Source organism: Pituophis catenifer, unplaced genomic scaffold (assembly GCF_029215685.1).
Source record: "Pituophis catenifer annectens isolate HBS135680 unplaced genomic scaffold, rPitCat1.0.hap2 SCAF_10, whole genome shotgun sequence".
Taxonomy (NCBI): domain Eukaryota; kingdom Metazoa; phylum Chordata; class Lepidosauria; order Squamata; family Colubridae; genus Pituophis; species Pituophis catenifer.
The window spans coordinates 10,795,771-10,815,885 of NW_027256890.1; the positions used below are offsets into that span (position 1 = coordinate 10,795,771).

A 20,115-nucleotide genomic window follows, 5' to 3' on the forward strand; every position below is an offset into this window, starting at 1 on the left:
TACCCATTCCTCAGAAGAGTTCTACAATCCCTTTTCTCCCACATTCAGTCTAGTGTTTTAAGCAATCATCTGTAACCCCTCCAACTTTGCATCTTCTCCCTTGGTAGTTTATGCTCAAACCAGAGCGGGCTGATGATGCCCTGGGCCTCCCCTGCATCTTCCTCATCCATGCTCCTGTATCCATCATACCGATCTGTAGGATTTCCCTGCACTTTTCCATACTCCTGAATCCATCATGGTCCTTGCCCCATGGACCACTTTTCAGCCTGTGCCCTCATACAGCCCCTTTCCTCCCACATCCAATCTAGGGTTAAAGCACCCTGCCAATCGTCTCTATCTTCTCCAATTTTACGTCTTCTCCTTTCAAAATTTCTTCTTATATCAGGGATGCGGGGCTGAGGCCATGGATCTGTGGGCTTCTCATCCACCCTCCCATGCTCATCATCCCCTTTTCTGGGCATTCAGAGACTTCTTTGCAGATGGAGATGAACTTGCAGCTCTTTCTCTCATGTCTCTTCAGCTCAAGTGTCTCCAGTCACAGATCAAGGTATGTTGCACGTGGTTTCAGTCTCAAGAGGAACAATAAAGGTTTTTGTCACACTTCCCCATAAGAATTCACCACCGTGCAACACGGTAGTTGCACTGTTCCATCTACCGCAGTAATAATCTGCCTCGTCTTCAGCCTGTGCATTGGTGATGGTCAAAGATCCTGAATTCCCAGATCTGGTGGCAGTGAACCGATTTGGGATCCCTTCTCCCCTGCTACTGCAGCCATCACAGTGGACAAAACGAGGACCTTGTCCTGATTTCTGTTGATACCAGTGGATGCTGTAGGAACCTTCAGTTGTTGTACAAGGGAGAGTAATGGTTCCACCTGGAGACACGGAGCTGGAGGGAGGCTGAGTCCAAGTTAACTGACCATTGACGCCTTTCAAAAAGGTAGGGAGAGAAAGAATGAGGAGAGAAAAAGAAAGAAATGCTGTTAAACTGATGCATCTTCCTTTGCTTTGCCCATTTCCAAGGAACCAAGTTCTGAGAATCACAACCAAATCCTCTCCTGGTCCAGGAAAACTTTACCTGTGCAGTAAGTGAGGAGTGCAAGGAAGAACACAGCCCAACCCATGGTCACCTTTGGCAAGGAAAATCCTTCTAGGAAAGAAAATGTTAACCTTCTTCAGATCTCTCCTTTCCTTAAATGCTCCTGCTTTCTCCTTTCATGCAAATGAGATCTTCATTCATTGGTTCTACTAGAAAACTTTCTTCCCCAAAAGCATTTTGAGATCTTCTGGTTTAGCCAATGACCAGAGGAAACATTTGCATAGAGGAGATTTCGAAAACAAATAAGAGCCTTTGTAGTACAGTGGTCTAAGGCACCCTGTTATTAAGCTGGTTATTAAGACCAGATGTCTGCAATTACTGCAGGTTCGAATCTCGCCAAGGCTTAAGGTTGACTCAGCCTTCCATCCTTTTTAAGGTAGGTAAATTGAGGACCCAGTTTGTGGGGGCAATAAGCTGACTTTGTATAAATATACAAAAAAGGATGAAGGCTATTGCTTAGCACATTGTAAGCCGCCCTGAGTCTCCGGAGAAGGGCGGCATATAAATCAAATTTTTTTAAAAAAACATGAGGAATTAAAAGGTCTCAATTAAAAATGAAACCGTGCTGCTTGTAGAACAGGAAAACTTGTCAATTTCTTCAAACACGCTTCTTTATACGTGAAATTAATGTGAAAATGGTACATGAAATTGGGCAGCTCCACTTAATCTCAGTAGTGTGTAAAACCACCAGCCTAGGGAAATGAGGAGGCCCATAGTCCAGTTGGACAGATGAGCTAAGGCAGGTCATAAGAAATCCTCATATTCTTTTTTTTTTTTAAATATATTTGGAGGAAGCCACCAGAAGCAGAGTTGGTGGACCTAACCATTTCCTCTTATCCTGCATATTTCACGTGTCCTGTGAGAGATCAGTGCCTTCCACCTTCCCACACTGTAAAGGAAGAGAGGAGACATTTCTGAAGCTACATCTGACCATGCTTTTGCTGAAGTCGTTTTTTGGAGAACTTTGAAAGGGCATCAGCAGCCCCTACTGGCCACTGATATTGCAACATCTGTCTTATCCCCACCTGGGCTGAAGAAATGGAGCATTTCTGTCCTTTGAGGACCATCGTCTTCCTTCTGTTTAAATATCAGAACAAGAAGAGGAAAAAAGATAAGGGGAAGGAGAACAAGAATGTGTCTTCTTTCCTAACTCTCTTACAAAAGATTTCACAAAGCCTCCCTTTTTGCTTTTAATACTTTGATTTGAAGAAAGACATTTCAGGTATCAATTACATATAAGTCAGGGGCATCATCTTCTCTGGATGTGTCCTTCTCAACTTTAGTGGTGTGCTTGAGGTTGAGGTCAAGGAGGTACCCATTCCTCAGAAGAGTTCTACAATCCCTTTTCTCCCACATCCAGTCTAGTGTTGAAGCAATCATCTGTAACCCCTCCAATTTTGCATCTTCTCCCTTGGTAGTTTATGCTCAATCCAGAGGGGGCTGATGATGCCCTGGGCCTCCCCTGCATCTTCCTCATCCATGCTCCTGTATCCATCATACCGATCTGTAGGATTTCCCTGCACTTTTCCATACTCCTGAATCCATCATGGTCCTTGCCCCATGGACCACTTTTCAGCCTGTGTCCTCATACAGCCCCTTTCCTCCCACATCCAATCTAGGATTGAAGCATCCTGCCAATCGTCTCTATCTTCTCCAATTTTACGTCTTCTCCTTTCAAAATTTCTTCTTAGATCAGGGATGCGGGGCTGAGGCCATGGATCTGTGGACTTCTCATCCACCCTTCCATGCCCATCGTCCCCTTTTCTGGGCATTCAGAGACTTCTTTGCAGATGGAGATGAACTTGCAGCTCTTTCTCTCATGTCTCTTCAGCTCAGGAGTCTCCAGTCACAGATCAAGGTATGTTGCACGTGGTTTCAGTCTCAAGAGGAACAATAAAGGTTTTTGTCACACTTCCCCATAAGAATTCACCACCGTGCAACACGGTAGTTGCACTGTTCCATCTACCGCAGTAATAATCTGCCTCGTCTTCAGCCTGTGCATTGGTGATGGTCAAAGATCCTGAATTCCCAGATCTGGTGGCAGTGAACCGATTTGGGATCCCTTCTCCCCTGCTACTGCAGCCATCACAGTGGACAAAACGAGGACCTTGTCCTGATTTCTGTTGATACCAGTGGATGCTGTAGGAACCTTCAGTTGTTGTACAAGGGAGAGTAATGGTTCCACCTGGAGACACAGAGCTGGAGGGAGGCTGAGCCCAAGTTAACTGACCATTGACGCCTTTCAAAAAGGTAGGGAGAGAAAGAATGAGGAGAGAAAAAGAAAGAAATACTGTTAAACTGATGCATCTTCCTTTGCTTTGCCCATTTCCAAGGAACCAAGTTCTGAGAATCACAACCAAATCCTCTCCCAGTCCAGGAAAACTTTACCTGTGCAGTAAGTGAGGAAAGCTAAGAAAATCACAGCCCAACCCATGGTCACCTTTGGCAAGGAATATCCTAGGGAAAGAAATTATAACCTTCTTCAGATCTTCTCCCTTCCTTCCTTTAAATGCTCCTGCTTTCTCCTTTCATGCAAATGAGATCTTCATTCATTGGTTCTACTAGAAAACTTTCTTCCCCAAAAGCATTTTGAGGTCTTCTGGTTTAGCCAATGACCGGAGGAAACATTTGCATAGAGGAGATTTGGAAAACAGGAGAAATTAAAAGGTCTCAATGAAAAATCAAACCGTGCTGCTTGTAGAACAGGAAAACTTGTCAATTTCTTCATGCACATTATTTTATACGTGAATTTGACATGGAAATGATACATGTAACAGTGCACCTCTACTTAATCCCCATAGCATGTAAAACCTATTTGCAATTGCAATAGAATAAAGCTTTCTTTTCCCAAAAAGAAAGAAAAGAAAAACTTCTAGTGAAAAAAAAGAAAACCATACTCCATTTGGAAAGGAAGAGAGGAGACATTTCAGGAGCCACATTTGGCCATGCTTTTGCTTATGTTGTTCTTTGGAAAAACTGTGAAAGGGCATCATCAACCCCTACTGGCCACTGATTTTGCAACATCTGGAACATCACCATCTGCGCTGAGGAAATTCAGCATTTGCTGAATCCTTTGAGAAGCATCCTCCTTCGTCTCCTCCCAAGACAGAAAATAAATAACTTGAAAGAGAATAAGAATGGAACAAAATGTGTCTTCTTTCTTAATGCTCTCTTAGAAGATGTCACAAAGCCTCCCTTGTTGTTGTTTTTTTTAACACTTTGATCTGAAGAGAGACATTGTAGGTAGAGATTTCACATAAGTTTGTGGTATTTCTCTTTGTCCATCTCCTGAAGCAGCCACCTGAAGCAGAGTTGGTGGACCCAACCATTTCTTCTTGTCCTGCATATTTCATGTGTCCTGTGAGGGATCAGCGCCTTCCTCCTTCCCACACTGTAGAGGAAGAGAGGAGACATTTCAGAAGCCACATCTGACCATGCTTTTGCTGAAGTCATTTGTTGGAGAACTTTGAAAGGGCATCAACAGCCCCTACTGGCCGCTGATATTGCAACATCTGTGTTATCACAATCTGGGCTTAAGAAATGGAGCATTTCTGTCCTTTGAGGACCATCGTCTTCCTTCTGTTTAAATATCAAAAAAAGAAGAGAAGAAAGATAAGAGGAAGGAGAAGAAGAATGTGCCTTCTTTCCTAACTCTCTTACAGAAGATGTCACAAAGCCTCCCTTATTACTTTTTTTAACACTTTGATGTGAGGAGAGACACTGTAGGTAGAGATGTCACATAAATTTGAAGTATATCTCTCCATGTTCATCTCTGCTTCCATGGTGGGCCTCAGGTTGAGGTAACAGAGATACCTCTTCATCAGAAGAGCTTTGCGTTTTCAGTGGATGATTCATTTCTCCTGGTAAGAACATTTAACTCATAGTCAGTTCAGTTCAACATCTAACCTAGAAGAAGCATGCATGAGTGTGCAAATCTTTACAAACTATTCATCTTAACATCGTTTAGCCTTGGCCCAAACTTGCCCCAGTGGCCACTTTTTAACCTGTGTCCCTTTTCTCCCATCTCTAATATAGTGTTGAAGCACCTGCAAATCATCACTAGCTTCTCCAATGTTACATCTTCTCCATTCAAATGTTGTATTTATACCACGGTTGGCTGAGGCCATGGATCTGTGGGCTTCCCTGCACTCTTCTCCTCCACATTCCTGTGTCCATCATCCCCCTTCCTGGACATTGAGAGGCTTCTTTGAAGAAGGAGATGCACTTGCAGGAATTTCTCTCCTGCATCATCACCTCAAGTCTCCTCAATCATATGTTAAGATATGTTGCATGTGGTTTCAGTTTGAAGAGGAAGAGTGAAGGTTTTTGCCACACTTCCCCATAAGAATTCACCACTGTGGAACACGTTGCCTGTACTGTCCCAGCTAGCACAGTAATAATCTGCCTCGTCTTCAGCCTGGGCATTGGTGATGGACAATGATCCTGTACTCCCAGATCTGGTGGCAGTGAACCGATTTGGGATCCCTTCTCCCCTGCTGCTGCAGCCATCACAGTGGACAAAACGAGGACCTTGTCCTGCTTTCTGTTGATACCAGCCAATGCTGTAGGAACTATGAGTTCTTGTACAGGAGATCATAATGGTTCCACCTGGGGACACAGAGCTGGAGGGAGGCTGAGTCCAAGCAGACTGACCATCGATTTCTTTAAATAATGGTGGGAGATAGGAAAGGAAAGAGTGAGGGGAGAAAAAGAAAGAAATACTGTTAAACTGATGCATCTTCCTTTGCTTCGATTATTTCCAAGGAAAGCTTTTCTTATGAGAATCACAAGCAGATTCTGTCTCGGCCGATTACTTTACCTGTGCAGTAAGTGAGAACTGCTAAAAAAATCAGAGCCCAAGCCATGGTCAACTTTGCCAAGGAATATCCTTCTAGGGAGAAAAATTACGACCTTCTTCCGATCTTCTCCTTTCCTTTCCTTATATATCCTTCTTTAAAGGCTCCTTCATGCAAATGAGTTCTGCACCCATTGGTTCTGCCAGAATATTTTAGCCCCGTGAATCCTTACGATGTCTTCTACTTTAGCCAATGACCACAGGGCACATTTGCATACCAGGAGATTTTGAGAATTGGAGGAGGCTTGAAAGCTTCCCATGAAATTCTAACCACCTTGTTGTTGCTTAGGGAACCTTCTGTATGTCTTCCAACATCCTACTTTATATACGAACATGATTTAACAGAATATCAGAATAGTAGAATTGGAAGGATTTTGGAGGTCTTCTAGCCCTGCTCAGGCAGGAAACTTTCTACCATTGCAGACAAATGGCTGTCCAATCTCTTCTTGAAAACCTCCAGTGTTGGAGCATCTACAAGGTCAGGAGGCTGGTCTTTCCAGTTCTCACAGTTTGGACATTTCTCCTTAGTTCTAGATTGCTTCTCTCCTTGGTTAGTTTCCAATCATTGTTTCTTGTCCAGCCTTCAAGTGCTTTGGAATATAAATGGACCTCCCTTCCTTTGTGGCCGTTATAATGAATCCCTAACAAACATCCCTAAGATCTAATTGAGGAATGTCAGAGTATATAAATGAACTGGAATAGGACATGGGAACTGGGTCAGCCAATGGAGACTGTTTGGGTAGACATGGTAACAGGTCTGTTACCTGTTACTATCTGGGATCTGTTTGGAAACTGAAATATAGAATTGCTTTTATTAGGAATACTGGACCTGAAAATGAATAAAAACCTTCAATACATTATACTGCACATACTTACTGAAGCAAGAATCACATTCGCAAAAAATTGGAAACAAAAAAAAATATACCGCCAGACGAAATTGTAATAAGGAAAATTCTAGAATGCGCAGAGATGGATAAAACGACTATGGAGTTGAAAGAGAGAGAGGATTCGGACTATTATGAAATATGGAATAAAATGTACAGTTGGCTTGAAAATAGAAATCAGAACAAGAAATGTTTAACTTAATATTGATGAAACTTAAAGTAACTGAACAACATTAAATAAAGAGAGGTAAATATAAACGAATATAAATGTGTAGATAAGAACAAATGAATATTATAATGTGTGTGTATATATATTCTTTTTAATTCATAGGCTTAAATGTGTGATATTTTTGTAATCAGGGTTTTTTCCTATGTAGATAAAGTTGTTAAATGGCCATGGTGGGATGAAATCTCCAATCATCACTTTCAGGCCTGTCAGACATTTTGTATTGTTTATTCTGAGACTTATGGGAGACTGGGATAGCACTATTTCGGTCTTTTTGGACCTCTTCAGCCAGACACACCCATATTTTATGACTCCTATATATATATGTTGAAGTATAGCTGTATTTATCATCCCCCATCATAGAGACAGAGAGACTTTTTCAGATGGAAATGAAGCTGTCAAAGTTCTGACTAATCATCATCATCATCATTTAATGACCCCATAATCCCTTGCAGGGTGGAGTCTGGGCAACTGAATGGAGCTGAGTTTTGACTGGCCGGATGCCCTTCCTGTCACCAATGCGGAGTTATGTTTAGCAGATATATTCTCATCGTGCCCAGAGAGAGAAATATCTGCCTCTGCCTAGGATTGAACTCACAGCCTCCTGATTGTGAAGCGAGAGCTCCACCTCTAGGCCACTGCAGCACTCAAGGTTCTGACTAATGAACCCAACCAATTTAACACTCTGAGGCTTTCAGTTTCTTCAAAGAACTGTTTGGTTGAGTACAAAGTCCCTCTTCTCCGGTCTTATATCAACTCAAAGTCTGCATTTCTTTCTTCCTGTCAAATTTCACTTCTGCACACAGGGGAGTTTAAACAAGAGAGAAGCTGAAATGAAGCCAAGAGAAGGTTTTTGTCTTACTTCCCCACTTGAATCAATCACTGTGGAACTGACTACCCATCCAGATGCAACAATAGTAGGTGGCTTCGTCTTCAAGCAGAGCCGCAGTGATAGTCAAGGACATCACATTCCCTGATCTGGACCCGGAGAAACGTTCTGGAACCCCCGAAGGTCTGGTACTGGTTGTATAGATCAAAGTTCGAGGCTTATCACCAGGTACCTGCTGAGACCACCAAGGGTAGTTGCCATCTCCAAGATTTCCACCATCGTATCGACAAGATATGGTGACTGTGCCCCCAGGGGCTACGAATTCTGGGTTCTTTAGGTTCTGCAGTTGTTGAAGGCTGGGGCCTGAAAGAGAGCAAGACGTTGCTTGTTCAACGGACAGTCAAGAGGACAACCAAGAATGACAAAGTAAGTTATCTGGCAAGGGGGTTATCTAAGTTTAGTTCTAGAAAGGGTTATGCCTCTTTCCAAAGGGATTTCTCTTACCAACACAGATCAGGACTATGGTGAGAAGAAGCGCCTGGGACATGGTTGGAGAACTCAATGGGCCAATCCTTTCTCTCAAGCAAATGGATTTCCCCCTTGACGCCTCTCCACCTCTCTTAAAGTCCCAAAGGACAAAACAGGACCTCCTCATGCAAATATTTTCCTCTTCAACTACCAGCCCAGCCCTCTGAGTGTCTGATTAGAGAAGTGATACACAAGTCCTAAGATGTTTCTTGTCTAAAACCAATATTCTTCTGCAGTGGGAGGAAACAAAGAGACAAGAATTAGCCGGTTAATCCACTGAAGTCTGCCTGGGGTTCATTGCAAGAGCCTGCTTTGATCAGCTTGAGTTTTACAAAGCCATATTACCAAAAACGTATTAGCATTTGGACAAACATGGAATGTACTCATGGAATGTATCCCACCTTCATTGATTAATACCCATGGTTCAAGAAGAGGAAATCCCCCTTCAAGACCACCAATCTAGAGGGAAAAAGGAGGACCATACTCCATTTGAACATATGGACTAAAACAGGTCATTAGTAATCTCATATTCATGTTCCTTGATTTTAAGAAAATACCTCCAGAAGCAGAATTGTTGGAGCTAACTAACCATATGATTTTATCCCGCCCTACTCACCTGTTCTGAGAATGATCAGCGTCCTCCTCCCTCCCTTACTCTCAAGAAGGAGATGAGACATTTCAGGAGCCACATCTGGCCATGCTTTTGCTTATGTCATTTTTTTTTTTTTTTGCACAAAGGGCAGCAGCAACCCCTATTGGCCACTGATATGTCAACATCTGGATTCTCCCCACCTGGGCTGATCATCTTCCTTCTCCTGAGATATCAGAAGGAGAGAAAAAAAAAAGAACGTGTTGGAAGAAAACAAGAACGGGACAAAATGTCCCTTCTTTATTTATTGTCTCGCAGACGAGAATGTCCCAAAGCCTCCCTTAATGCTTTTGAGATTATATATAAACCTGGGGGCATCCTTGTCTGTGCTTTTCCTTCTTGACTTTACTGATGTGCTTTACTGGAGGTAAAGAAGGTACCTAGAAGAAGGTAAGAACATTTAGCATGTGGTCTGTAAAGCTGAACCATCTAATGTAGGAGAACTTTTTCTGAATGCCAATCATTACAAAGTATTCATCCTTACATCTTCTAGCCTTGACTTAAACGTGGGCCAGTGGCCACATTTTAGCCGGTGTCCTCATACAATCCCTTTTATCCCATCTCCGCTTGAAACACCTGAAAATCATCTGTAGCTTCTCCAAGTTATCCTTTGATAGTTTTCACTCAAACAAATGGAGAAGTGAGACTGTGGGTTCATGGGCTTTCCCTGCACTTTTCTCTTCCATATAGCTGTGTATTTATCATCCCCCATCAGAGGGACAGAGAGACTTTTGCAGATGGAAACTGACTAATCATCATCATCATCTTTTAATGACCCCATAATTCCTTTGTTGGGTGGAGTCTGAGCAACTGGATGGAGCTGAGTTTTTACTGGCCGGATGCCCTTCCTGTCATCAATGCAGAGTTATGTTTAGCAGATATATTCTCATCGTGCCCAGAGAGAGAAAAATCTGCCTCTGCCTAGGATTGAACTCACAGCCACCTGATTGTGAAGCGAGAGCTCCACCTCTAGGCCACTGCACCACTCAAGGTTCTGGCTAATGAACCCAACCAATTCAGCACTCTGAGGCTTTCAGTTTCCTCAAGAACTGTTTGGTTGAGTACAAAGTCCCTCTTCTCCGGTCTTATACCAACTCAAAGTCTGCATTTCTTTCTTCCTGTCAAATTTCACTTCTGCACACAGGGGAATTTAAACAAGAGAGAAGCTGAAATGAACCCCAGAGAAGGTTTTTGTCTCACTTCCCCACTTGAATCAATCACTGTGGAACTGACTACCCGTCCAGACGCAACAATAGTAGGTGGCTTCGTCTTCAAGCAGAGCCCCAGTGATAGTCAAGGACATCACATTCCCTGATCTGGACCCGGAGAAACGTTCTGGAACCCCCGAAGGTCTGGTACTGGTTGTATAGATCAAAGCTCGAGGCTTATCACCAGGTACCTGCTGAGACCACCAAGGGTAGTTGCCATCCCCAAGATTTCCACCATCGTATCGACAAGATATGGTGACTGTGCCCCCAGGGGCTACGAATTCTGGGTTCTTTAGGTTCTGCAGTTGTTGAAGGCTGGGGCCTGAAAGAGAGCAAGAAGTTGCTTGTTCAACGAAGGGTCAAGAGGAGCACCACAAGTGGCCAACTCAACTATCAAGCAAGGAAGCTTTTCTGAGGTTAGTTCTAGAAAGAATTAGGCCTCCTTCTCAATGGGTTTCTCTTACCAACAGAGATCAGGATGATGGAGAGAAGAAATGCCCAGGACATGGTGGGAGAAGTCGATGGGCCAACCCTTTCTCTAAAGCAAATGGATTTCCCCCTTGCCTCCTATCCACCCCTCTTAAATCCCCAAAGGACAAGAGAGGACTCCCTCATGCAAATGTCTTGCTCTTCAACTACCACCCAAGCCCTCAAGGAGGCTAATTAGAGAGCAACTGCTAAGATGTGTCTTGTCTAAAACTATTATTTTCTTGCAGTGGGAGGAAAGGAAGATGCAAGAATGAGCTGTTTAATAGATTGAAGGCGATCTCGCTGTTTGAGGAAGTTGCATAACATTCTCAGAGACTCTTCCCATCCTGCTTACAATCTTTTTGGACTGTTGCCTTCTTGCAGAAGACACAGAACGATTAAAACTCGGACCACACGTTTTCAGAATAGTTATTATCCCAGAGCTATAATTGCACTCAACCATGAACTAAAGGGCCACCATCAGTGAGCTGTTGGACAGTATTACTTGTCTGTTGTGTGGATGTTTTGATGGTTTAGGGGTGGGGAATTTGTGGTGGGTGGGGGTATGTTTGGGGATTGTTATCTGTGTTGGACCTGGTCTTTGGGTGTTAAGTAAATTTTGTTGTATGGGTATACTGTGTATATACGTACTATGACAATAAAGTTATTATAATATTCATTTTTCTTAATTTCTGGAACATATACCAGGAAGCAGAATGTTTGGACCTAACCATTTTCTTTTATCCTGCACTACTCACTTATTCTGTGAATGCTCAGTGTCCTCCTCCCTCCCTTACTCTCAAGAAGGCGATGAGACATTTCAGGAGCCACATCTGGCCATGCTTTTGCTCAAACATGAAAGGGCAGCAGCTCCCTCTGCTGGCCACTGATTTGGCAACATCTGCATTCTCCCCACCTGGTCAGAAAAAATGCTGAATTTCTCATCCTCTGAAGACCATCATCATCCTTCTCCTTAAACATTAGAGGAAGGAAAAGAATAATAATAATAATAATAATAATAATAATAATAATAATAATAATAATAATAATAATAATGGATGAAATAAAGAAGAAAACTAGAATGAAACAAAATGTGTCATCTTTATTCATTCTATTTCAGAAGAAGTCCCAAAGTCTTCCTTAATATTTTTAACGCTTTGATTTAAGGAGAGATCATATGTATGTCTGGAGCATCATGCTTGTTTCTGCTTTTCCTTCTTGGCTTTCCTGGTGTGCTTGAGGTTGAGGTAAAGGAGGTTCCTGCTCAACAGAAGAGTTCCATGTTTTCAGTGGCTCATTCATTTCTCCCAGTAGGAACATTTAAGCACATCATCTGTAAAGCTCAACATCTAATCTAAGAGAACCACAAGTGAGGCTTCCAATGGATACGAAGTGTTCATCCTTACAACCTCTAGCCTTGACCCAAACTTGTCCCAGTGGCCACTTTTTAGCCTGTGTCTTCATAAACTCCCTTTTATCCCATCTCCAGTCTGGTGTTGAAGCACCTACAAATCCCCTGTAGCTTCTCTCCAATTTTACATCTTATCCTTTGATAGTTTTTACTCAAATCATGGGAGATTCAGACCGTGGGACTGTGGCAGGGGTGAAATCCAGCAGGTACTGAGAGTTTCTGGAGAACCAGTAGTGGCAATGGAGATTTTGCAATATCCTTCCACTGCAATGCCCACCAAGATAAGCCTACCCAACCACACCATGCCCACCAAACCACGCCCACAGAACCGGTAGTAAAAAATATTGGATTTCACCACTGGTCTGTGGGCTTTCTCTTTCCTATTCTTGTATTCCTCACCCCTCTTCATAGGGACCGAGAGACTTCTTTGCAGATAGAAATGAATTTGCAGAAGTTTCTCTCCTCTTCTCACCTCTAGTTTCCTCGAATACAAGACAAGGTACGTTGCTTCTTGTTTCAGGCTGAAGAGGCAGAGAGGAGGTTTTTGTCACACTTCCCCATAAGAATTAATCACTGTGGAACGCGTTGGCTGCACTGTTCAGGCTACCAAAGAAATAAATTCCTTCGTCTTCAGCCTGCACATTGGTGATGGCCAGAGATCCTGTACTCCCAGATCTGGTGGCAGTGAACCGATTTGGGATCCCTTCTCCCCTGCTGCAGCCATCACAGTGGACAAAACGAGGGCCTTTTCCTCGTTCCTGTTGATACCAGCCAATGCTGTAGGAACTCTGAGTTGTTAAACAGGAGATCGTAATGGTTCCACCTGGGAACACGGAGCTGGAGGGAGGCTGAGTCCAAGCGGACTGACCATCGATGCCTTTAAATAATGGTGGGAGATAGGAAAGGAAAGAGTGAGGAAGAAAAAGAAAGAAATATAGTTAAACTGATGCATCTTCCTTTGCTTTGATCATTTCCAAGGAAAGCTTTTCTTATGAGAATCACAGCCAAATCCTCTCTTGTTCCAGGAAAGCTTTACCTGTGCAGTAAGTGAGGAGTGCTAAGAAAACCACAGCCCAACTCATGGTCAACTTTGGCAAGGAATATTCTTTTAGGGAAAGAAATTATAACCTTCTTCAGATCTTCTCCCTTCCTTCCCTTAAATGCCCCTGCTTTCTCCTTTCATGCAAATGAGATCTGCCCTCATTGGTTCTACCAGACAACTTTCTTCCCCAAAACTGTTTTGAGGTCTTCTGGTTTAACCAATGACCAGAGGAGACATTTGCATAGAGGAGATTTGGAAACCATGACGAATTATAAGGTCACTTAAAAATCAAACTGTGCTGCTTGTAGAACTGGAAAACTTGTGAATTTCTTCAAACACACTTCTTTATATGTGAAATTGACATGGAAATTATACATGAAATTGGGCAACTCCACTTCCTCTCCATAGTGTGTAAAACCACCAGCCTAGGGAAATGAGGATGACCATAGTCCATTTGGACATATGAGCTAAGGCAGGTCATAAGAAATCCTCATATTCTTTTTTTAAAAAAATATATTTTCAGGAAGCCACCAGAAGCAGAGTTGATGGTCCCAATCATTTCCTCTTATCCTACGTATTTCATGTGTTCTGTGAGGGATCAGCACCTTCCTCCTTCATTTACTGGAGAGGAAGAGAGGAGACATTTCAGGAGCCACATCTGACCATGCTTTCGCTGAAGTCATGTTTTGGAGACCTTTGAAAGGGCATCAGCAGCCCCTACTGGCCGCTGATATTGCAACATCTGTCATATCCCCATCTGGGCTGAAGAAATGTAGCATTTTCTGTCCTTTGAGAACCATCGTCTTCCTTCTGTTTAAATATCAGAAAAAGAAGAAGAAAAAAACAAGGAGAAGGAGAAGGAGGATGTGCCTTCTATCTTAATTCTCTTACAGAAGATTTCACAAAGTTCCCCTTCTTTTTAATGTATATCTGTGGCATTGTGCTACTCTGGGATTCTCCTTCTTCATTTTAGTGGCGTGTTTGAGGTTGAGGTCAAGGAGGAACCTGTTCATCAGGAGAGTTTTATGAGGACGATCCATTTCTGCTGGTAAGAAAACACTTAGCACTTGGTGGTCTGTAAAGTTCAGCATCTAATGTAGGAGAAGCACACAAGAGTGTACAACTCTTTGCAAAGGGTTCATTCTGACATCCTCTAGCCTTGACCTAAGTTGGCACCTGTGACCGCCTTTTAGCCAGTTACAATCCCTTTTCTCCCACATCCAGGCTAGTGTTGAAGCACCTGCCAATCATCTGTAGCTGCTCCAATTTTGCATCTTCTCCTTTGATAGTTTTCACCCAAACCAGAGGGGGCTGATGATGCCCTGGGCCTCCCCTGCATCTTCTCCTTCCATGCTCCTGTATCCATCCTCCCCCTTGATGGGGACAGAGAGTCTTCCTTGTGGATGGAAATGAGCCAGCAGAAGTTTCTCTCCTGTCTTTTCAGTTCAAGTACATCCAATCCCCGGTCAAAGTATGTTGTTTCTTGTTTCAGGTTGAAGGGGCAGAGAGGAGGTTTTTGTCACACTTCCCCATAAGAATTAATCACTGTGGAACGCGTTGCCTGCACTGTTCCATCTACCACAGTAATAATCTGCCTCGTCTTCAGCCTGTGCATTGGTGATGCTTAAAGATCCTGTAGTCCCAGATCTGGTGGCAGTGAACCGATTTGGGATCCCTTCTCCCCTGTTGGAGCCGTCACAGTGGACAAAACGAGGCGATTTCCCTGGTTTCTGTTGATACCAGTAAATGGTATTAGAAACCTGGGTTATGCAGGAGATCGCAATGGTTCCACCTGGGGACACGGAGCTGGAAGGAGGCTGGATCCAACTTTCTTGACAGTCAATACCTTCAAAAGGGAGAAAGAGAGCGGTGAAGTAAAGGAAAAAAATACCGTATCTGTGATCCACTTTATTATTCTTAAATATTTCAGGGAACCGTGTTTTTATTAAACTCAAAAGCCAAGCTTCTCTTGGACCAGGAAAACTTTACCTGTGCAGTAAAAGAAGAGTGCTAAGAAAATCACAGCCCAACCCATGGTCAACCTTGGCAAGGAGTATCCTTCTAAGGAGGAAAATTACAACCTTCTTCAGATCTTCTCCCTTCCTGTCCTTAAATGCCCCTGCTTTCTCCTTTCATGCAAATGAGATCTGCCCTCATTGGTTCTCCTAGAAAACTTTCTTCCCCAAAACCATTTTGAGGTCTTCTGGTTTAACCAATGACCGGAGGAAATATTTGCATATTAGAGATTTGGAAACCGGGAGGAATTAATAGGTCTCAATCAAAAATCACACCCTGCTGCTTGAGGAACAGGGATATGTTTCTTCAGACACACCATTTAATTATACATGAATTTGACATGGACATGATACATGTGATTATGTAACTCAACCTCAATAGCATGGAAAAGCACAAGTCTAGGGAAGAGGAGGAGGACCACATAGTCCATTTGCATACATGGGCTAACCAGGTCTTAAGAAATCCTCATATTTTATTTTTTTTAATTTTGGGAACAGGTCACCTGAAGCATAGTTGTTGGACCGAACTATTTCCTTTTCTCTTCTCCTATTTCACCTCTTCTGTGAAGGATCAGGGCCCTCCTCTCTCCCTTATAGTAGAGGAGTAGACTAGCTGTTGCGGGAGCCACATCTGACTGTCCTTTGGTTTAAGTCGTTTTTGGGAGAAGCATGAAACAATGGCAGCAACCCCTGTTGGGCACAGATTTTGCACCACCTGTGTTATCCCCACCTGGGCTGAAGAAATGCAGCATTTGCCATCCAGTAACAGTAAGTCGGAAGGGACCTTGGAGGTCATCTAGTCCAACCCCCTGTTCATGCAGGATTGGAAGATAAGCCACACTGTAGAAAGACAAAAATCAACAATGGCTTTGAGCCATAATGCCATTTCTCTAAATGCAATAGGAACACCCTTCAAATGCCAGGAGTTTTCCTGACTCCCAGAGTCACATAAGGCCCAGCAAACACCTGTAAGCTCTAAATGACGAGAATGCAACATCTGCATTCTCCCCACCTGGGCAGAAGAAAGGCAGCATCTCTCATCCTTTGAAGACCATCATCATCCTTCTCCTTAAACATTAGAGGAAGGAAAAGACCCCCCAAAAAATAAAGGATGAAATAAAGAAGAAAACTAGATTGGGACAAAATGTGTCATCTTTATTCATTCTATTTCAGAAGATGTTCCAAAGTCTTCCTTAATATTTTTAACGCTTTGATTTAATGAGAGATCATATGTATGTCTGGAGCATCATGCTTGTTTCTGCTTTTCCTTCTTGGATTTCCTGGTGTGCTTGATTTTGAGATAAAGGAGGGACCTGTTCATCAGAAGAGTTCCATGTTTTCAGTGGCTCATTCATTTCTCCCCGTAAGAATATTTAGCACATCATCTGTAAAGCTCAACATCTAATCTAAGAGAACCACAAGTGAGGCTTCCAATGGATATGAAGTGTTCATCCTTACAACCTCTAGCCTTGACCCAAACTTGCCCCAGTGGCCACTTTTTAGCCTGTGTCTTCATAAAGTCCCTTTTATCCCATCTCCAGTCTGGTGTTGAAGCACCTGCAAATCATCTGTAGCTTCTTTCCAATTTTGCATCTTATCTTTTGACTCAAACCACGGAGGACTGAGACCATGGGTCTGTGGGCTTTCCCTTCGCCTTTCTCTTTCCTGTTCCTGCATTCCTCACCCCTCTTCATAGGGACCGAGAGACTTCTTTGCAGATAGAAATGAACTTGCAGAAGTTTCTCTCCTGTCTTCTCACCTCTGGTTTCCTCGATCACAAGTCAAGGAACGTTGCTTCTTGTTTCAGGCTGAAGAGGCAGAGAGGAGGTTTTTGTCGCACTTCCCCATAAGAATTAATCACTGTGGAACGCGTTGGCTGCATTGTTCCAGCTAACACAGAAATAAATTCCTTCATCTTCAGCCTGCACATTGGTGATAGTCAAAGATCCTGTAGTCCCAGATCTGGTGGCAGTGAACCGATTTGGGATCCCTTCTCCCCTGTTACTGCAGCCATCACAGTGGACAAAACGAGGGGCTTCTCCTGCTTTCTGTTGATTCCAGCCAATGCTGTAGGAACTCTGAGTTGTTAAACAGGAGATCCTAATGGTTTCACCCAGGGACACGGAGCTGGAGGGAGGCTGAGTCCAAGTGGACTGACCATCAATGCCTTTCAAGAGGTGGGGACAGGGAGAGAAAGAGTGGAGAGAGAAAAAGAAAGAAATACTGTTAAACTGATGCACCTTTCTTTGCTCTTGGACACTTCCATGGGACTCTGTTCTTATGAGAATCACAGCCAAATCCTCTCTTGGACCAGGAAAACTTTACCTGTGCAGTAAGTAAGAAGTGTTAAGAAAATCACAGCCCAACCCATGGTCAACTTTGGCAAGGAGTATCCTTCTAAGGATGAAAATTATAACCTTTTTCAGATCTTCTCCCTTCCTTTCCTTAAATGCCCCTGCTTTCTCCTTTCCTTTTAGGAACTCTGAGTTGTTAAACAGGAGATCGTAATGGTTCCACCTGGGAACACAGAGCTGGAGGGAGGTTGAGTCCAAGTGGACTGACCATCGATGCCTATACATAATGATGGGAGATAGGAAAGGAAAGAGTGAGGAAGAAAAAGAAAGAAATATAGTGATGCATCTTCCTTTGCTTTGATCATTTCCAAGGAAAGCTTTTCTTATAAGAATCACAGCCAAATCCTCTCTTGTTCCAGGAAAGCTTTACCTGTGCAGTAAGTGAGGAGTGCTAAGAAAATCACAGCCCAACCCATCGTCAACTTTGGCAAGGAAAATCCTTCTAGGGAAAGAAATTATAACCTTCTTCAGATCTTCTCCCTACCTTTCCTTAAATGCTCCTGCTTTCTCCTTTCATGCAAATGAGATCTGCCCTCATTGGTTCTACCAGACAACTTTCTTCCCCAAAACCATTTTGAGGTCTTCTGGTTTAACCAATGACCAGAGGAGACATTTGCATAGAGGAGATTTGGAAACCATGACGAATTATAAGGTCAATTAAAAATCAAACCGTGCTACTTGTAGAACTGGAAAACTTGTGAATTTCTTCAAACACACTTCTTTATATGTAAAATTGACATGGAAATTATACATGAAATTGGGCAACTCCACTTCATCTCCATAGTGTGTAAAACCACCAGCCTAGGGAAATGAGGATGACCATAGTCCATTTGGACATATGAACTAAGGCAGGTCATAAGAAATCCTCATATTCTTTTTTTAAAAAAATATATTTGGAGGAAGCCACCAGAAGCAGAGTTGGTGGTCCCAATAATTTCCTCTTATCCTACATATTTCATGTGTTCTGTGAGGGATCAGCTCCTTCCTCCTTCATTTAATGGAGAGGAAGAGAGGAGACATTTCAGGAGCCACATCTGACCATGCTTTTGCTGAAGTCATTTTTTGGAGGACTTTGAAAGGGCATCAGCAGCCCCTACTGGCTGGTGATATTGCAACATCTGTCTTATCCCCACCTGGGCTGAAGAAGTGGAGCATTTCTGTCCTTTGAGGACCAACGTCTTCCTTCTGTTTAAATATCAGAAAAAGAAGAAGAAAAAAACAAGGGGAAGGAGAAGGAGGATGTGCCTTCTATCTTAATTCTCTTACAGAAGATTTCACAAAGTCTCCCTTCTTTTTAATGTATATCTGTGGCATTGTGCTACTCTGGGATTCTCCTTCATTTTAGTGGCGTGTTTGAGGTTGAGTTCAAGGAGGTACCTATTCATCAGGAGAGTTTTATGAGGATGATCCATTTCTTCTGGTAAGAAAACACTTAGCACTTGGTGGTCTGTAAAGTTCAGCATCTAATGTAGGAGAAGCACACAGGAGTGTACAACTCTTTGCAAAGGGTTCATTCTGACATCTTCTAGCCTTGACCTAAGTTGGCACCTGTGACCGCCTTTTAGCCAGTTACAATCCCTTTTCTCCCACATCCAGGCTAGTGTTGAAGCACCTGCTAATCATCTGTAGCCCCTCCAATTTTGCATCTTCTCCTTTGGTAGTTTCAACCAAACCAGAGAGGGCTGATGATGCCCTGGGCCTCCCCTGCATCTTCTCCTTCCATGCTCCGGTATCCATCGTCCCCCTTGATGGGGACAGAGAGGCTTCCTTGCGGATGGAAATGAGCCAGCAGAAGTTTCTCTCCTGTCTTTTCTGTTCAAGTACATCCAATCCCCAGTCAAAGTATGTTGTTTCTTGTTTCAGGTTGAAGGGGCAGAGAGGAGGTTTTTGTCACACTTCGCCATAAGAATTCACCACTGTGCAACACAGTACCTCCACTTTTCCATCTACCACAGTAATAATCTGCCTCGTCCTCAGCCTGTGCATTGGTGATGCTTAAAGATCCTGTAGTCCCAGATCTGGTGGCAGTGAACCGATTTGGGATCCCTTCTCCCCTGTTGCAGCCGTCACAGTGGACAAAACGAGGCGATTTCCCTGGTTTCTGTTGATACCAGTAAATGGTATTAGAAACCTGGGTTGTGCAGGAGATCGCAATGGTTCCACCTGGGGACACGGAGCTGGAGGGAGGCTGGATCCAACTTTCTTGACAGTCAATACCTTCAAAAGGGAGAAAGAGAGCGGTGAAGTAAAGGAAAAAATACCGTATCTGTGATCCACTTTATTCTTCTTAAATATTTCAGGGAACCGTGTTTTTATTAAACTCAAAAGCCAAGCCTCTCCTGGGCCATGAAAACTTTACCTGTGCAGTAAATGAAGAGTGCTAAGAAAATCACAGCCCAACCCATGGTCAACCTTGGCAAGGAGTATCCTTCTAAGGAGGAAAATTACCACCTTCTTCAGATCTTCTCCCTTCCTTTCCTTAAATGCTTCTGCTTTCTCCTTTCATGCAAATGAGATCTGCCCTCATTGGTTCTACCAGACAACTTTC

At 43.2% G+C, this 20,115-nt stretch overlaps 2 protein-coding genes across 2 annotated transcripts in view; both read right to left on the bottom strand.

Moving 5' to 3' along the window:
• Window positions 1-18,016, bottom strand: part of LOC139322104 (immunoglobulin lambda-1 light chain-like) — a 526,174-nt gene extending 508,158 nt beyond the window's left edge. The window contains exons 1-2 of the mRNA XM_070951087.1: window positions 17,938-18,016; window positions 17,081-17,380 (exon numbers count right to left, since the gene is read on the bottom strand). Coding sequence (XP_070807188.1) covers window positions 17,081-17,380; window positions 17,938-17,983 — 346 coding nt within the window. The 5' untranslated portion in view covers window positions 17,984-18,016. The remainder of the gene's footprint in view (window positions 1-17,080; window positions 17,381-17,937) is intronic.
• LOC139322074 (uncharacterized) lies at window positions 4,091-10,564 on the bottom strand (the record flags this gene model as incomplete). Its single annotated transcript, XM_070951053.1, has 5 exons — window positions 4,091-4,218; window positions 5,452-5,760; window positions 5,918-5,993; window positions 8,125-8,255; window positions 10,291-10,564. Coding segments are annotated over 5 exons (918 nt in total), but the record flags the coding sequence as incomplete, so codon positions are not given.
• Window positions 18,017-20,115: the final 2,099 nt, after the last annotated feature.